Here is a 15,485-nt window from a genome sequence, read left to right as displayed (position 1 = left end):
TGCCTCGTGATCCCACACTGGTTGGAGAGGGAGCAGAGCCACAGAGAATTAAAGGAAAACTGGTTTAAGATTAAACTTTTGCAATGAATATTCACAAGTGAATAGCTGAGAACTAACTGTACCTGTATACTCTTGGTTCAGCATGAAATTCTTTTAAACAAATACCTACCATTCCCTCAAAACAAACAGTAATTATGGTAAGGCCTTGTGAGCATTCAGCATACACGATATACATTAACTGCCCTGGAACCACCTGGAAATAATCTCAAGGCCAAACCTGTGCCACTGGGGCAAGGCTTCCTAACGTGCCAGACTCCAGCGTTCTGTGCGCTGACATCCGAACTGAGCGAGGCGAGCGCTGCTCCGTGGAGGTCCGACTCCTGCGAGTGGATCTTAAAGGTGAGGCTCGGCAGCTCAGGAGACAGTCGACTTAATCTGGTTAACATCGTAAAAAGGGACATTTCCACATGGACAGCAAGGACATGAATATCACGTGTGTATGGCAGAATTATAAACGCATTTTTGGCGAAATTCAATAAAGCTGATTCTACTGCATAAGGTCAGCAATTTACTATAAAAAATGATATGATTGCAATTTTTAATATAACCCATGTATTTGCTGCAAGATGCTCTAGAAGATTGTGTAATGTAACCACCATTCGACCTCTCCGCCGGTGCAGAGATAGCCCTATTTACCCTTTCCTGTCCTGATAAAAGGCCCCGTACAGAACACCAGAGTCAACGGCATTCTCTAACAGAACCGTCCTCCGCAAGTGCAAGCCTTCCTCTTCTCAAACATCAGGATGGGCTCTCTGGGTTGCGCCCTCGTGGAAGGCAGCAAGAAGAAAACCTCCAGAACTAAATAAAACTAAAATTAAATTCATCTTCTATTCCTGATAATAGAAATGTATATGAAATGGCGTGGGCAAAATAATTTCATTTTTAATAATATGATTCTTCAGGGAGAGCACCCTGGTCCGCATGAGCAGACGGTGCATTGAAATTCAATGACTCGGTGATGACAGAGACCCGTTCCTCAAATCTGGTGGACTTCCGTAAATCTCCACGCTCACATGCACATTTTTTGAGGAAATAACTTGGTTACTGTGAAGATTAAATGAGCAAATGCATGTGAGAATGCTTTTAAATTATAAAGCAGAATACATATGCTGGTGGTTATTATACAGTCTGTATCTATCATCTCAGGCTTGCTTATAAATTACAGTAACTTTATTACTAAGTAGTTCCTACTGTCTCATCACCAAGTTCTCTGAGGGCATGGACCACTTGTGTCCCAACTGCACTTAGCATAGCACTCTGCAGACAGTAGACTAGGAATGCATGGTGAATACAGCTGAACTTGGTAACTGAGGATATGAAAGATTCCAGATTGGGGGATATGAAACTCCAACAGAACCTTTTTTTTTCCAATGGCATCTCCAGATGGAAGCTGCTGAGAGGTCCCTCTTCTTTTCACTCACAACTACAGTCTCACCATGGGTTCCTGGATCAAGTCAACCTCCTTTCCTTCCTTGGTGTCTTTGAGCTGGCTGTCCCTCTGCTTTTGTTCTTCACATTCTAGTTTCAGCAACCCCCCACAAAGCAAGCCTTCCTCAGCCCTCCCAATATTCTCTGTCGTAGCACCTTGCTTACTTGTAACAATTTTGCACATTTCACATTTCTGGGGGCGTCTGTCTCCACCCCAGAACGCTGCTTTATTTACCATTATAGTTTCAGTCCCAGGACCAGCACAGTAAAAAATATGCACTCAATAAATACTTGGATGGATGAACAAATGAATGGTAAAACTCTTTCAAAATCAGGTATTAAGGGCTTCCAGAGAACAGTGCTATTTTCTGTTATTTCTATTTTAGTACTTAAGTCTCCTCTTTCCAGGACTGTGTAAAGGACAGCCTTCGGAAAAAAAATAAGTAAATACCAGAAATGAACTCAAAAGAGGTCATCATGAAACTCCGTATTTACTCTCTTCCAATTACATTCTGTACAAATTAGCTCCGTTTGTAAAAGTTAAACTGATTTTTTAAACTGCCTCTTCTTCAAACAACCTGTGTTCTTTCGGCCAAGACCCCAAATTTTGCAATTAGAATAATTTAATTGACAATTCTGTTTGTGACTCACAAAGCAGGAGAGGGTATGGCTTTGTTCTTCAGCTTCACAGGTTCACCACTGTCGGTGGCAAAATATTTTTCTTGTTGGTTAAGAGTACAGATCCAGCTTGAAGCCAAAAACAGAGTGCAAGAGAGTCCCATTCCTATGCACTGTAGGTTTCACTGAAAAGATGACATTTATGTGGTTGTGATATTTAATTTATCACCGGGGGTCATGATTTTTTTCCCCTGAAATGCCATGATCAGGTAAACTTCAACTTTATGAATGAAAGCCTTTGCAATCATTTAACAAACTGAAAATCTACACAAAATTTAAAGACCACCATACTGCTAAAGACAATCTACTCAACAATCTAATTACAGAAAGATTACTTTAAAGGACTTTAAAACTAAAAAGAATAATTAACAGTAAGAGACTAGAGCATTCCCAAGTCTTCTGACTGATGAAAGGGGTGAGATCTGAGAAGACCAGCTCCTATCAGAATGTTTTAGAAACCAAACACAGGTCTGTTTAAAGTTGGAATGGAAAAATCAGTACAGTCATTCAGTTCTCAGCACAATTTAAATATAAGCTGGTGTGTGTGTGCATGTGTGTGTAAAAAGAGAGAGAAAGAGAGAGAGAACGAGAGCCCCATCGCTCTACTTACTGAAGACCTTTAGTGAGTTACCTCTACTTCAAAAATGGAAAGAACATAAAGCTGTTGACTGACCAACCCAGCAAGCCTACAATGAAAAGTACATTTAAAATAAAAGCACGCTAACTTATGCTCCACAAATCAGATACTCTAATACACACACACACATTTAAAATAAAAGCACGCTAATGCTAACTTGTGCTCCACAAATCACATACTCTAATACACACACACAGCAGCAGCAAATTTATTTTTATAAGGCATAGACTCAAAAATGTTAATATAACAATGGATTAGTGAATGAATACTATCCAAAGTTAATTAAAAATCTTTCTAATTATAGTCCAATCGACATAAAATATGTTTCAGTAGATGGCCTTAAGTTCTACCTTATGCTAAGTTTCAGAAGTCCCTCCCTACTTCCAACATTTTCCAGCAGCTCCAACAGACCCACGTCTCACGTAGTCCCTCTGGTGAAAACTCCCTTGCCTACCCTTAGCAGACAAATCTCATTAGAAGAACTCGCATCCCCAAGTGAGGCCAGAAAGGAGGGATAAGTATTCTTAAAATCATCTCAGAAGGCCAGTGGTGATACAGAACACATCAATATTTATCTCTGGAACAAACTGGCGATACATCACTACTGCTTTTCTTAACAATTAAAGGCCCAGCTCTTCTCGAAAACAACAAAAACAGTTAACTAAAAAAGTATCCTTTCCTCCTATATATACACAGTTTGCTCTGTGTTGAATGAAATACTTTATATTTACACATAAACCACTGCCACCTGCTTCCAGACTGAAAACACGAACTCTCTTTTGGCTGACTCTTTCTGTTAGCATGGTGTGCAGCAAAATGAACGCTTCCCTCATTTTGTAGGCTGTTATCGAAACGGCTTGGAAAATACCAAGTTAAGCCTTCAGTGAGAAAGAGGCTTGTGACATGAACGTGCTGGCACCCTGTTTGGGGGTAATTATGTTGCATCTGTGAACCTTTTTTCTCCCATGGGTTCCTCTGATCGCACTCGGCATCCACTCCCACCTCTTTCTAGTGGGACTTCTGATACCAGAGGTTGGAACACTAACAGCAACACTTCCCAGACTCCTCGGCTACTAGGACTCTGGCTGGGAGTCAGGTGCACTCACAGGTGATTCAGAAAGTGGAAATGAGGCAAAAGACCTGTACCCGCTGCATCTGAGGTTGCAAACACCAGGACATTGTCAAGCAAATACTGGAAACACCAAGGTTTCCTACTACAGTGTCCAATCTCTAGCCTCCAGCTTCGTTCATGAGGGTCAAGAGGCAATTCTGTCAGAGGTAGAAGCCAAGTTCATATTCCAAAGTCCTGTCGCTGTTTTTACGGATGTCAGGACACAATGACTGCAGTGGTGGCAACAGTGACTTCCTGATCTCTGGAACACAGCAAAAAGGGTGTGCTCTTGAACTCAGAAGTTCCAGCGGTGGCCTCCTAATTCCCTACCTTCCTGGCTGAGCAGAGGGAGCAGCTTTCCCAGCAAGTTAGTCCTTCAGGGTTCTGCAGGTCATTCCTGGGGGCCTGGCCTTGTGTCCACTCCTCCGGCCCTTTCATAAGGGAGTAAATGCCTAACTTCTTACATTCAATTCCTCTCTGCTCAGAATTCCTAGAGGCTCCTGTTGCATGAATTTTTATGATACCAACAAGTTTACCTTTTTAACATAACATTACAGCAAAATGATTATGGCCTATTAAGAATATACCTTCTAAGAGGACATACACTGTTGATCACTGTCAATGGTAATTAAGCCCTTATTTTAGTGCCCGGCACTCTGCTAAGCACTTTTCACATTATTTTCATCTAATTCTCACAATAAACTTTTACAGTAAATACTATCATTAACCCCACTTTACAGATAAAGAAACCACAGCACAGTGAGGTTAAATATTTTACCCAGGGCCACACAGTGAGAAAGTGGTGCAGCTGGGATTTGAACCCAGGCAGTCTATGCCCTATTACATCCCAAGCTGAAGTATTTCAAACCTGACCTATTATTTAGTCACTCCAAAAGAATGCTTCCAAAGCCATGTGGTATTAATATTGAAAACAAATTACAAGTATAACACCTGCAGCTTCCTCTTCTCCAGGCTCAAAACGCTAGGTATACTCATCCACCACTGGTGAGACCATAAGACGGAATAACCACTTTCAAAAACAGTTTGGAAGTTTCTTAAAGAGTTAAACATATAACTACCATATGATCCAGACAGTCTACCCCTCAGTACTGGCCCAAGAGAAAAGGAATTATATGTCCCTACAAAGATTTATACAGAAACGTTAATAGCAGGTTTAACTTTTGATAGCTAAAAACTGGAAACAACTCAAATGTCCATCAACAGGTGAATGGACAAATTGTAGGATACCCAAACAAGGGGATACTCTTCAGCAAGAAAAAGGAATGAACCACTAACACATGTAATAACATGGATGAATCTCAAAATAATCATGCTGAGTAAAAAAAAAGCCAGACCAAAAAAGGGATACACACCACACAAGTCCATTTATATAAAATTCTAGAAAATGCAAGCTCATCTACAGTGAAAGAAAGCAGATCAGTGTTTGCCTGGGAACCAGGGTTATTGGGGGGCAGGGGGGAAGAAGAAAACAAAGGAGCATGAGGAAACATCTGGGGGGTGATGAGTATGTCCTTTTTTTTTTTTTTTTTTTTTTCCACACCACGTGGCATGCAAGATCTTAGGTCGCTGACCAGGGATCGAACCCGCACCCCCTGCAGTGGAAGCGCGGAGTCTTAACCACTGGACCGCCTGGGAAGTCCCAGTGCATTCATTTTCTTGATTACAGCAATGGTTTCACAGGTACATATACATAGGTCAAGTTTTTTTAATTGTACAAATCAAATATGTATAGTTTATTGTATGTCAGTTACACATCAATAAAGCCTCTTAACACAATATAACAACCCTGAGGGTCACCTTCAGTCCCATCTCCTTCACCTCAAACATCCCATCTACTACTGAGCGTGGCTTACTCCTTTTTTCTACCATGTCTGTGGTTCTGTCCTTACTTTCCAGAAAGCAGATTGTATAGTTCAAAGAACTCTAGTCAGAAGACTTGGTCCTAGTTCTATTTCTGCCATTAATTTGCACTACTTAACCTTTCTGTGCCTCAGTTTCCTCATCTGTAAAACGGGAGGTTTAAATCATGTATTCATTCATTCAACAAATATCTATTAACCTGCCTATAATCACGGAGATTACAGTGAAGAAGAAATTAACTAATATATGTGTTTTGTAAACCACGAAGTTCTCTACATAAATATGTTGTCATTTCTATTTCCATTTCTACTGCTACCCTCCACACCTAACAAAGGACTTGGCAGGACCTTCCTTGTAGCTGGTCTTATTATCGGCAGGACAATTCAGTTTAGATACAGAGCCCACAGTAATGTCCTCAAATAGAGTTTCACAGAGTTTCAACCGGTTCAGAAAGTGTTCTCAACTGTTATTTATAATACTGAGTTCTAACACTGGCTCCTCGCTCACTGCCCATCTCCCCAACCTCGGTTCTCTTCTTTTTCGAGGACCCCATGGGCCAACCCAGCTAACTGCACACATGTCTCTGCGTGAGCCTCCCGTCGCTAACGATGCCCTTCCCGCTCCTCTCTGACCATCTATACCCACTGCCTCCCTCAACGTCTAGGTCAAAACTGAGCTCTGCTGACCTAAGTAACTTTGAAAAAAGAGTGTTTTCGCTGGATTCAATAAGACTAAAGACAAAATAACTGCATACAAACACTGTTTATATAAACACTAGAGTATTGGGTAACGACCTATGGGATAGCAATTCTGAAACCATTTTACAGGTATGTAGGATTGAACAAATAAACAAACTGCAGACTTAGGGAAAACTGACGTCCTTTTGAAACTTCCCCCAGTAAGTGTCTTCTAACTCTCGTCACCCAGTCACTTAACCCCTCGTTCATGAGCCCCTGACCCAGGCTGCTGTGTCACTGCTGAGGACGCCAGGAGGGTGAGACGTGGTCACCCGCCTTGAGGAGCTCACGGGCCTACCGAGCTTTATACTCCATGGCTCCCTCATCAGATTTTGCTGACTTCTGAGGTACTGCTATGTCTCATGGACAGACATGGAGAGGGTTGATAAGCACTCAGCATCCATTCCCACCTCCCAAGGAGCTTCTCCTCTGTAAAACAAGTACCTCATTTTCCTTTCATGAAGCCCTGATGTAATAAAGAGTACTCTGCACACGCCAGGCACTGAATAAAGGCTGACCACCTAACCTATGGCCCAGGACCCACACACATCCAACTACGACAAAAGAAAACTAAGCCATACAGTGGACCCTTGAGCAACACGGGTTTGAACTGCGCAAGTCTACTTACATGCGTATTTTTGTCAATACATACTAGAGTACTACACAACCTGAGGAGGGCTGAATCCACGGATGCTGAACCTGGATACAGAGGGCAGACTACAGGACTTGAGCTTCCATGGATTCTGGTAGCCCTGGCAGGTCCTGGAACCAATCCCTGCTTGGATACTGAGGGATGACAGTCAGCCCTCCATGTCCAGTTTCACATCCACAGATTCAACCAACCATGGATCAAAAGTATTCGAGAAAAAAATTCCAGAAAGTTCCAAAAAACAAAACTTGAATTTGCCGAGCACAGGCAACTACATCATTTACATTGTATTGGGTATTATAAGTAAAATTAGAGATGATTTAAAGTATATGGGAGGATGTGTGTAGGGTATATGCAAATACTATGTCATTTTATATGAGAGACGTGAGTATCCTTGGATTTTGATACCCCTGGAGGTCCTGGAACCAATCCCCCATGGATACTGATGAACTGTACTTCATTTGAAAACAGGTACTAACTTTCAAGTTTCTGAAGCTTTCCATTTATTTGAATGTTTATTTTGAATCAAAAATTAAATTTATGAGCCCATATCCCTTCAAAAAATGGGATTAAAAAAGGATTCTTCTAGAAAGAAAGCATTTTTCATGTAACCAGTGACCAGAATGTCCCCTCAGGATCCAAATCTGTGCTAAGTGTTAATAATAATTTGTTACACTGTTTTTTTTTTCTCTTATTAATTTCTGTCTACCTATAGTCATGTTTATATTAGAAAACAGTTTTATTTTCTTGGGGGGGGGGACATGATCTCCTGAAATTTTAAGAAAACGTATATGCAAGAATATTCACTGAGGCATTGTTTGAAACAACAAAAGTCAGGAATCAACCTGAATGTCCACTAACTTGGGACTGACTCAAACATTAATTATGATACAGGAATACAATGGAATACTACACAGCCACTGATAAGAATGAAGCAAATCTGTATGTATTAATGTGGAATGAGTGCCAAGATACAATGGCAAGCATAAGCTAAAGTGTGAAATATGCTACCACTGTATTTGAAAGGTGTTTATGTTAATAAATATTAACGTGCTTTTATATGGATAGATCTTTGGAATGATACACAAAAACTGTGCATAGCAGCAGCCTCTGAGACAGAGGATGGTGGGGGAGACAGGAGCGAGAGATGACAGGAAGACTTCTTCTTCACCGTTTGAATTTTTGGAACCATGTACATATCTTACCTTTTCAAAAAAAAAAAAACCTTTAAAAATGATACTACTGTACATGACGGTGTCGCTTTGCTTTTCTTTGTAATATTGTTCCAGGCACACAAGTTAAGAAAGGAAGAGTCATTCTTCATTTTCAGAGAAAATCTCAAAACAACTCAGTAAATCTAAAAGAGCTGGTTCCCCCTCCAATCTCCTCAGTGCCACTGTCCCCTCATCGCAGGGTGAAGCGTAGAAACCCACTTGACTCAGCCGTCTGGCAGGAGGCAAGTGCTACCAGCTCCCCCTCTGAATGGGGAAGCCACAATGTTCAGCTAGTCTGGCTGCTCTAGCTCTCATCCTGGATGCTGAGAAAAATCCGTGGAGTTAAGACAAGTTTGGATAACAAGGGGAGCAGGAAAATTGATGGGGGGAACACCAGTCAGTGTGATGAATAGGCTGGTCCAGAACAGCAGGTGACGGATATGCAGATGCAAGACTGGCAGGGAAGGAAGACTTCCGTTCACAACAGATGGATGGAGATGCTCAATCATCCTCGGGAACGCGTGCGGCTGCCACACACAGCCCTGTCTGCGCCGGCTCCGGCAGCCCTCCCTCGCCTGCAGGGCACGGCCCCCCCCCCGCCAGAGACCCTCTGCACTGGACCCACGTCAGGGCAGGGCCGGGCCGGGGGAGTGCGAGCGGGCAACGTTTGAGGAAGATGCCACTCGACGACGGCAGGCTGAACTCGCGGGGACCAACTGCTAGTGGACTTCTTCCCCCGGCTTCCAAAAACACCTGCTTTGTCTCTCTCGGTAGCTCTCACTCCTGAGTAAGGCTTGTATGGCCTGAGGGGCTGCCCAGGATGTAGGAATTCCAGTGTTAAAACCAGGACAGTCCTGGGTAAACCAAAACCGATGGTCATCCTACTCACAGGCCACAGTCCTCCCCTTTTTCTCTCCCTCTTCATCATCAGTGAGAGAGAACCTAGATCGACCCAAGCTCCTAACTGAGCAGAAACCCCACATGGAGGGTCCCAGTTCCCTCCAGTCACCCAAAACTAGCAGAGAGCTAAGACACAGTAAGAAAACTCATCCAACCCTGTCCTCTTCTCAGAACGGGAACGTCTTTTTAAAATGTCCATGATACACAAGGCTCAATTACTCCCGCAAATACAGGAGTGAATCCACATCTTGATGCCACAATCCACATCTCTTTAACAAAGAATCAGAAGGGCCCGACAGCCCCTCACAGAGCCGACACTGTTCTTTCCAGCTCAGCCGCAGGAGTTTCCGAGGACGAGGAAACGGCCCGATCAAGCATGGGGTGGTGGCTGGCAAGCTCTTCGTCCCCCTTCCCCGCCCCCTCCCCGCTATCCGCTGGACCCAAGCTCTAGAAAAAACAGCGTTATAAAAATACTCTGGCTTTACTAAGACACATTAAAGAATTAATTATAAAGCAAAGCTGAAGGAGAAAATTAATTTTAGAAACACATGAGGTTACAATTTTTTTTTCCTGGAGATGGGGGAGGAAACACAGTTATTTTCGTTTTCATCCTGGGGGCACAAGCTGGGAGCTGTCCAGTCGATAACCTGGCCATCAGAACAAGGTTTGTAATTAAAAGGTCAGTGACCTGGAAAGCCAAGGCCCCACTCCCAGAGCTACTCAGTAATGATGGAGCTATTAAATTAAGACTGTTATGAAATCAATGCTAAAAAAGCTTTCATGGTAACGAGATTCCATTCAAGGACATGCAAACTACCTCATGAAATGGACGTAAATGATAAAAAAGAAAAGTAATAAAAGAGAGTTAAATTGAAATCTGTGTAAGAATTCACTCCCCCTTAAAATACTCCAGTGACAGAAGCCCTTCACCTCTACCCCACTACCAAGGTGAAGACCATCAGGTTTCTTCCTCAAGCTCATTTCCAGCAAGGAGGCAGTTTTGCTACGGGGGTTCCGCTTCCAGGAACAGAAGAAAGATAAGATCTTGTTTCACCTTTTAGAATAAGAAAGCATGGTGGTGTGTTTTATTTGTTTTGTTTTCCTTCACCCTCCCTCCACCCCGGACTACTTACTAGATGAGGGAGAATACAGCCCTTTACTTATACACTTGAGAAGGACACAATAAGCCAAAGGGTCAGCCAGCACCACCCAGGCCCTACCATGCAGAATTACACAAAAAAGCAGATGATGCTCAGCTTTTTTCTATAATCCTGTTTGGCAACAGATGTATTACAGGGGGCTAACAGACGACTCTGTCTTCTCCCCACCTCATCTACCTCTTTACCCGGCACGAACAGGCATCGTTTCTACCCACCTTATACCCAGCCTGCCAAACGTGTCTGCAAAGCAGACTGCCTCCTGCATTTTGTGGTCGGACAGGGTGTCAAGTCAACATAAGCCTACTGACAACAATGTCCAAGCCTCTAGCTTTCCGGACTGACCCTACTGCTGTTTTTAAGTTACTCCAACCTCCTGGATCGCAGCCTGCTTAAAGGCCCAGATGTGATCCCTGCCTGGCAAGAACTGCTTCTATATATAGACCAGTTCTATGAGGGCTTACACCCCACACACAGGCCAATTATCTTCATGTGTGGTTGACTCTGCAGTTGATGTCATCTGCAGAATCAAGCGGCTGGAAGGAAAACAAAAACACTTATTCTAATACTCTGAAGGTGAACAGCTGCTTTGCTCTTGCATCCAAAAAATTCCCGATAAAAGAAAGAAATGTTGTAAATTACACAAACTGGCAGTAGAAGCTTCAAAGAAAATGATAAATGATTCTAATAACGTCATGTTTCTCATTAATGACTCCATGTTCAGACTTTAAAGCATCCAAAAGAGATCTCGAAGAAACAAAAACAAAAAAACACGAACACAAAAGACCCTTGCAAAGCAATGCTCTTCCATCCCTATCCCATCCACTGCCCCCGGCCTCCCCAGCCCCAAACTCAGAGGGCTCACATTTAACCTGTCAGTAACAGAGGTGACGAGGCCCCTGCTCGGGGCTGCAGCTTCACAATAAAACAAACTCAGCTGATGCGCCTAAAGTAACCCTCATTTTCCACTGAACTGACATGCACTACAGGGGCCTCAATTTCTATATTAAATATTAAATAATATTAAAAGAAAAACAAAATTGGATTTGCCTTTTCAGGAAAGAGATGTTTATTTTAAAAAAAAAAAAAGAAAGAAAGAAAGAAAGAAAGTCGAGATTATAATTCAAGACAGTGCTCCAATGCAATTCCCCGAAGTGACATTTGCTAGGAAAAGCCGAGACTACAGTAGCTGTGAGCTCGCCCGAAGGCAGCGCTCCAACCCACCACTGCAATGGGTCCTGTGGGGAGACGGGACCGGAGGATGCCAGGACCTTGGTCCCTCCCCTCAAGACACGCTCCGTACCCCCAAAGACCAGTGAGCCAACTCCCTTTCCTTCCCAACTGCTGTCAGGGACAGGGCAGACGTGCTCCTTCACAACAGCCCCTCCTCCCTCAACCCATCAGCGATGGTGCCAAGCTCTGGGATCGTGTATGCCTGACCCCAGGAACTGCCGGAAATGTGAAAAGTGAAGTTTAAATCTACAGAGGGCTCTTCTTCCCCAGATGCCGGTCAAACCTTGGAATTCTCTGCCCAGGAAAGGTCCTGCTAGAACTTACCCTATTGGGATGCAACTCGGAAGCAGATGATTACTGACTGAAGCAGCGTTTTAGAGGATAATGGAGATGGGTGATTAAGTCCAGTGACTCCAGGTTTGAGTGTGGGGTAAACTCTCTTTAGAAGAAGAAAGGTAGGATGTCTCTCCAGTTTCCTGCTGCCTAAAATTCTAAAAACTCTAGACCACATTAAGGGTCGGGAAGGAATTCTGCCCGCTCTGTACCAACAGATACCCATCTCCTTCAGGTCTTCGCTCCCATGTCACCCTCCCCGAGGGACACCTTCTAATCACCCCACTGAGAAGTGCAACCCATTCCCACACAGCACTGGCTGCGTCTGCCTTCCCCTGGTAGAACTGAAGCTCTGAGAGGGCAGGGATCTTGTCTGTTCTGTTCTCAGTGCAGCGTAAACACTCTTAGTTGAATTAATTAATTGATTGCTGTTTTTTTGTTGTTTTTTTTAAGGAGCAACAAATAATAACTGTACAGAACAGTTTCTACAGTAATTATTAGCCAACTAAGTCAAAAGAAGTATTATTTGGCCCAGAGTTTCTCTCTCTTTCTTTTTTTCTCTCCCTCTCCCAGTCAGGGATTTATTAAAATTAAACAGATTAGATGGAGCTCCTGATACTCAAACTGCTCAGCAAAGCCTGCAGTGGGGAAGTGCCGAGCAAACACCAGAGACATTTGTCTCTAAATTGCTCTAAATACCTTCTGCAAATGAAATTCTAACCCAGCTGCGTTTAAGAGAAAATGAGGAATAACTGGTCATTGTCAGTGGAAGAGAAGATCAGGCAGTTATAATATTGCACAATATACTGGGGCGAAGGATCTCTCGGCAACCATAGATTTTGTCTCAGGTTACCCCGGGTAATCAGCACAGCTTTTAGGCTCAGCTTTCCCCAGCTTCAATGCTTTGATGAGAGAGCTGAAATCCCTAAGCTTTTATGATTAATTACTCCCCGTAGGTACACATATTTCAAGGAAAAACTCTTTTACGGCATGATGGCTGCAGAGTGGAGGGGGCCGGCCAACGCACTCCAAATTTTAATAATCTCCTACTGATGGGGGCAAGCAACACGCCGCCAGGAAGGGCCCAGCGCCCCTCATCATCAGCTCAGTCACAGGGACCGGCCTTGAGGCTGCCTCTAAACAGCTGCCTGTGAATGAGATGCTTGGGCTGATTCTGCCCAAACCCTGCCAGCGCAGCCCTGGGACCGGGTTCTGCGGCATCACTTCAGTGGGATACCGGGGGGCAGACCTAAGAAATACCACCAAACCACACTGTCTTCTATTCCAGCCACTAATGACTTAAAGCTCAAAACCCAGAATTTGGAGGCCGACATTCCAGTTCCTTAAGGAAAAAGAGTTTTGTTCAGTGGGGGTGGAGAAAACTCACTTCCCTCCCTCACGGTGTTTAGGGCCTTTAAACAACTTCCTAGCTTTCCAGAAATTTAAACGTTCAAAGAATGAAAAGTCAGATTTCTTTTTTTGTTTGATTTGGGGTTTTTTTTATATTTCGCAAAAAAAGAAACATGTCCTAAATTTCAATAAAACCAAAATAGATTCTGTCTGCTTCGGACAATATTGAATTTGTCAAGATCCATTTAATCCCTGCTTACAGAAATACCATAAAACCAGTAATTTACCACTTCAATCCATACATCAGACTGACCCCAAGCTTGACCTTAACCTGACCTTGTGTAGTCATCTCATCTCCCTCGTCCTTCATTTCTTTCTTCCTCATTCTTTACTGAAGCAGCTGACCTCCTAACCTAAAGCCAGTCATTCACTATCAGAAGAACAGACCAGAAAGCAGGAGTCCTCCCCAGGCTTATCCATGGGCCTCTTCTGCTGCTGAACGCTGCCTGTGCCGGGCTGTCCTGGGCTAAGTTGTTGGCCTACGTCTGGTGCTCACAATTATTTGAATCCTATCACCTCTGCTCTACTGTAAGGAAAGAAGCTGCATCCCCACCCGTACAACAGTGGGACAGCTATAGGAGATCATTCATCAATACTGTGGCTTCCATCCGCCCTGCCCCCAGCCCCTCTGTGCAGGCCACTGTGCAAGGCCACGGGGAACCTGTACCTTTCTTCTTAAGGAATGCTCTCCTGGTTGCAAGTGGGCTATGGCGGACCCGAGAATTCTGTAGAAACTTCACTGCCGTGGCAATCTGGTAGGGGAGATAAAACAGAGAAGAAAAGTAAACGCCAGTAGTCTGCATTTCAAGATTAAAAATCCTACAAGTTTATCCCAGGTCCATAGAAATAAGCACAATACTGTGGTCAAATTAACCACTTATTTCTCACATTTAAAATCTGCTTAAATAAAAGACTATGTTGGTTCCCTACCTTCATCGGCTTCCTGTAACTGGTTCTATCAAATCTAGTCCCCTCGGCCTAGCTTTTAAGAGCTGCAGTAATCTTTTCCTGTTCTCCCTGTTCGAGCTGATTCTTCACACTCCTCAGCAGGCAGCCCTCCCCTGACCGTGCTTACCCACGTCACTACACCTGTGCCCACACCGTGCCCTTTTTCTCGAAGGCCTCCCTTTCCTGCCTCTACCTGTGTAAACATCACACACACGGCAGCAGCAGCACAGCCCTTCCACAGGCTGTGGTCACTCCTCGAAGCCTTCCCTAAATAAGCAAGCCATCTCTGGTCTCCCCACTCTCTTAAATTCTTCAGTGCTTACAGTATGCACCATGTAACTGAAGACACAGTTGCGTTGTCTTCTTATGTCCAGGCTGCTTCCCCAGCTACGCTGCTAGCGTCTGAAAGGAAGAGACCATGCTGTAGAGACAGAGACTGGCAAAGCGCTGAGCGTACCCTGGCTGGGAAGGCTTCTGTAAGACACAACACACAGAGCCACTCACACTGGTCCCTCTTATGCAATGGAGCTGAATTCTGAAGAGCCCTCAAAGGACAAAGTTTGGGGTTTCATGGCTACAAGCTGGCAGACCGACAGATTATCTACCTACCTCTGGTAATGCTATTATTTAATGAAATCTTCCTACCTACGAATGAGCCACGTAGGGGATGGAAGGAAAACTGTTGATGGTATTAACCTTCACACCACTCACCACACACGAAGCGTGTGCTTGCACGCCGCCTGTCTGCTCTCCAACCTGGACACTAAGTCCAACGGGTGGGAAATGCCAACCTGCCCCCGATAGGAAAGGGGCCATTGTAAATGACTGACATTATTTATCTCATCAAAACCAAAAGAATGATGTAGTCTCAAGGTACAGGTAAAGTCAACAGGCCCTGCAGTTCACTCGTAAGTTGTTGAAAAAAAAAATTTCTAAGGGGCCAAATATAAGGAAGTTTCCTAAGATCCTTCAAACTAAGGGCAGCAGTTGAACAGAGATTCAAACAGAAAGTACCGTGACTATAAACGGAACACAAGTCACAAATCTCCTCTTCATATTTTATATGAATTTCATCTTGAGACCAGACAGACCTCTCTGGTAACAAAAGA

General features: G+C 43.7%; 1 protein-coding gene across 3 annotated transcripts in view; it reads right to left on the bottom strand.

Annotated features, from left to right (window-relative positions):
* PEX14 (peroxisomal biogenesis factor 14) overlaps window positions 1-15,485 on the bottom strand; it is a 139,060-nt gene that overhangs the window by 73,658 nt on the left and 49,917 nt on the right. For all 3 annotated transcript variants that reach the window (XM_007170074.3, XM_028163483.2, XM_057558574.1), the window contains one exon: window positions 14,096-14,180. In XM_007170074.3, coding sequence (XP_007170136.1) covers window positions 14,096-14,180 — 85 coding nt within the window. The remainder of the gene's footprint in view (window positions 1-14,095; window positions 14,181-15,485) is intronic.

Source organism: Balaenoptera acutorostrata, chromosome 1, assembly GCF_949987535.1.
Source record: "Balaenoptera acutorostrata chromosome 1, mBalAcu1.1, whole genome shotgun sequence".
In the NCBI taxonomy this organism is placed as follows: Eukaryota; Metazoa; Chordata; class Mammalia; order Artiodactyla; family Balaenopteridae; genus Balaenoptera; species Balaenoptera acutorostrata.
This window is presented reverse-complemented; position numbering and strand designations above follow the sequence as displayed.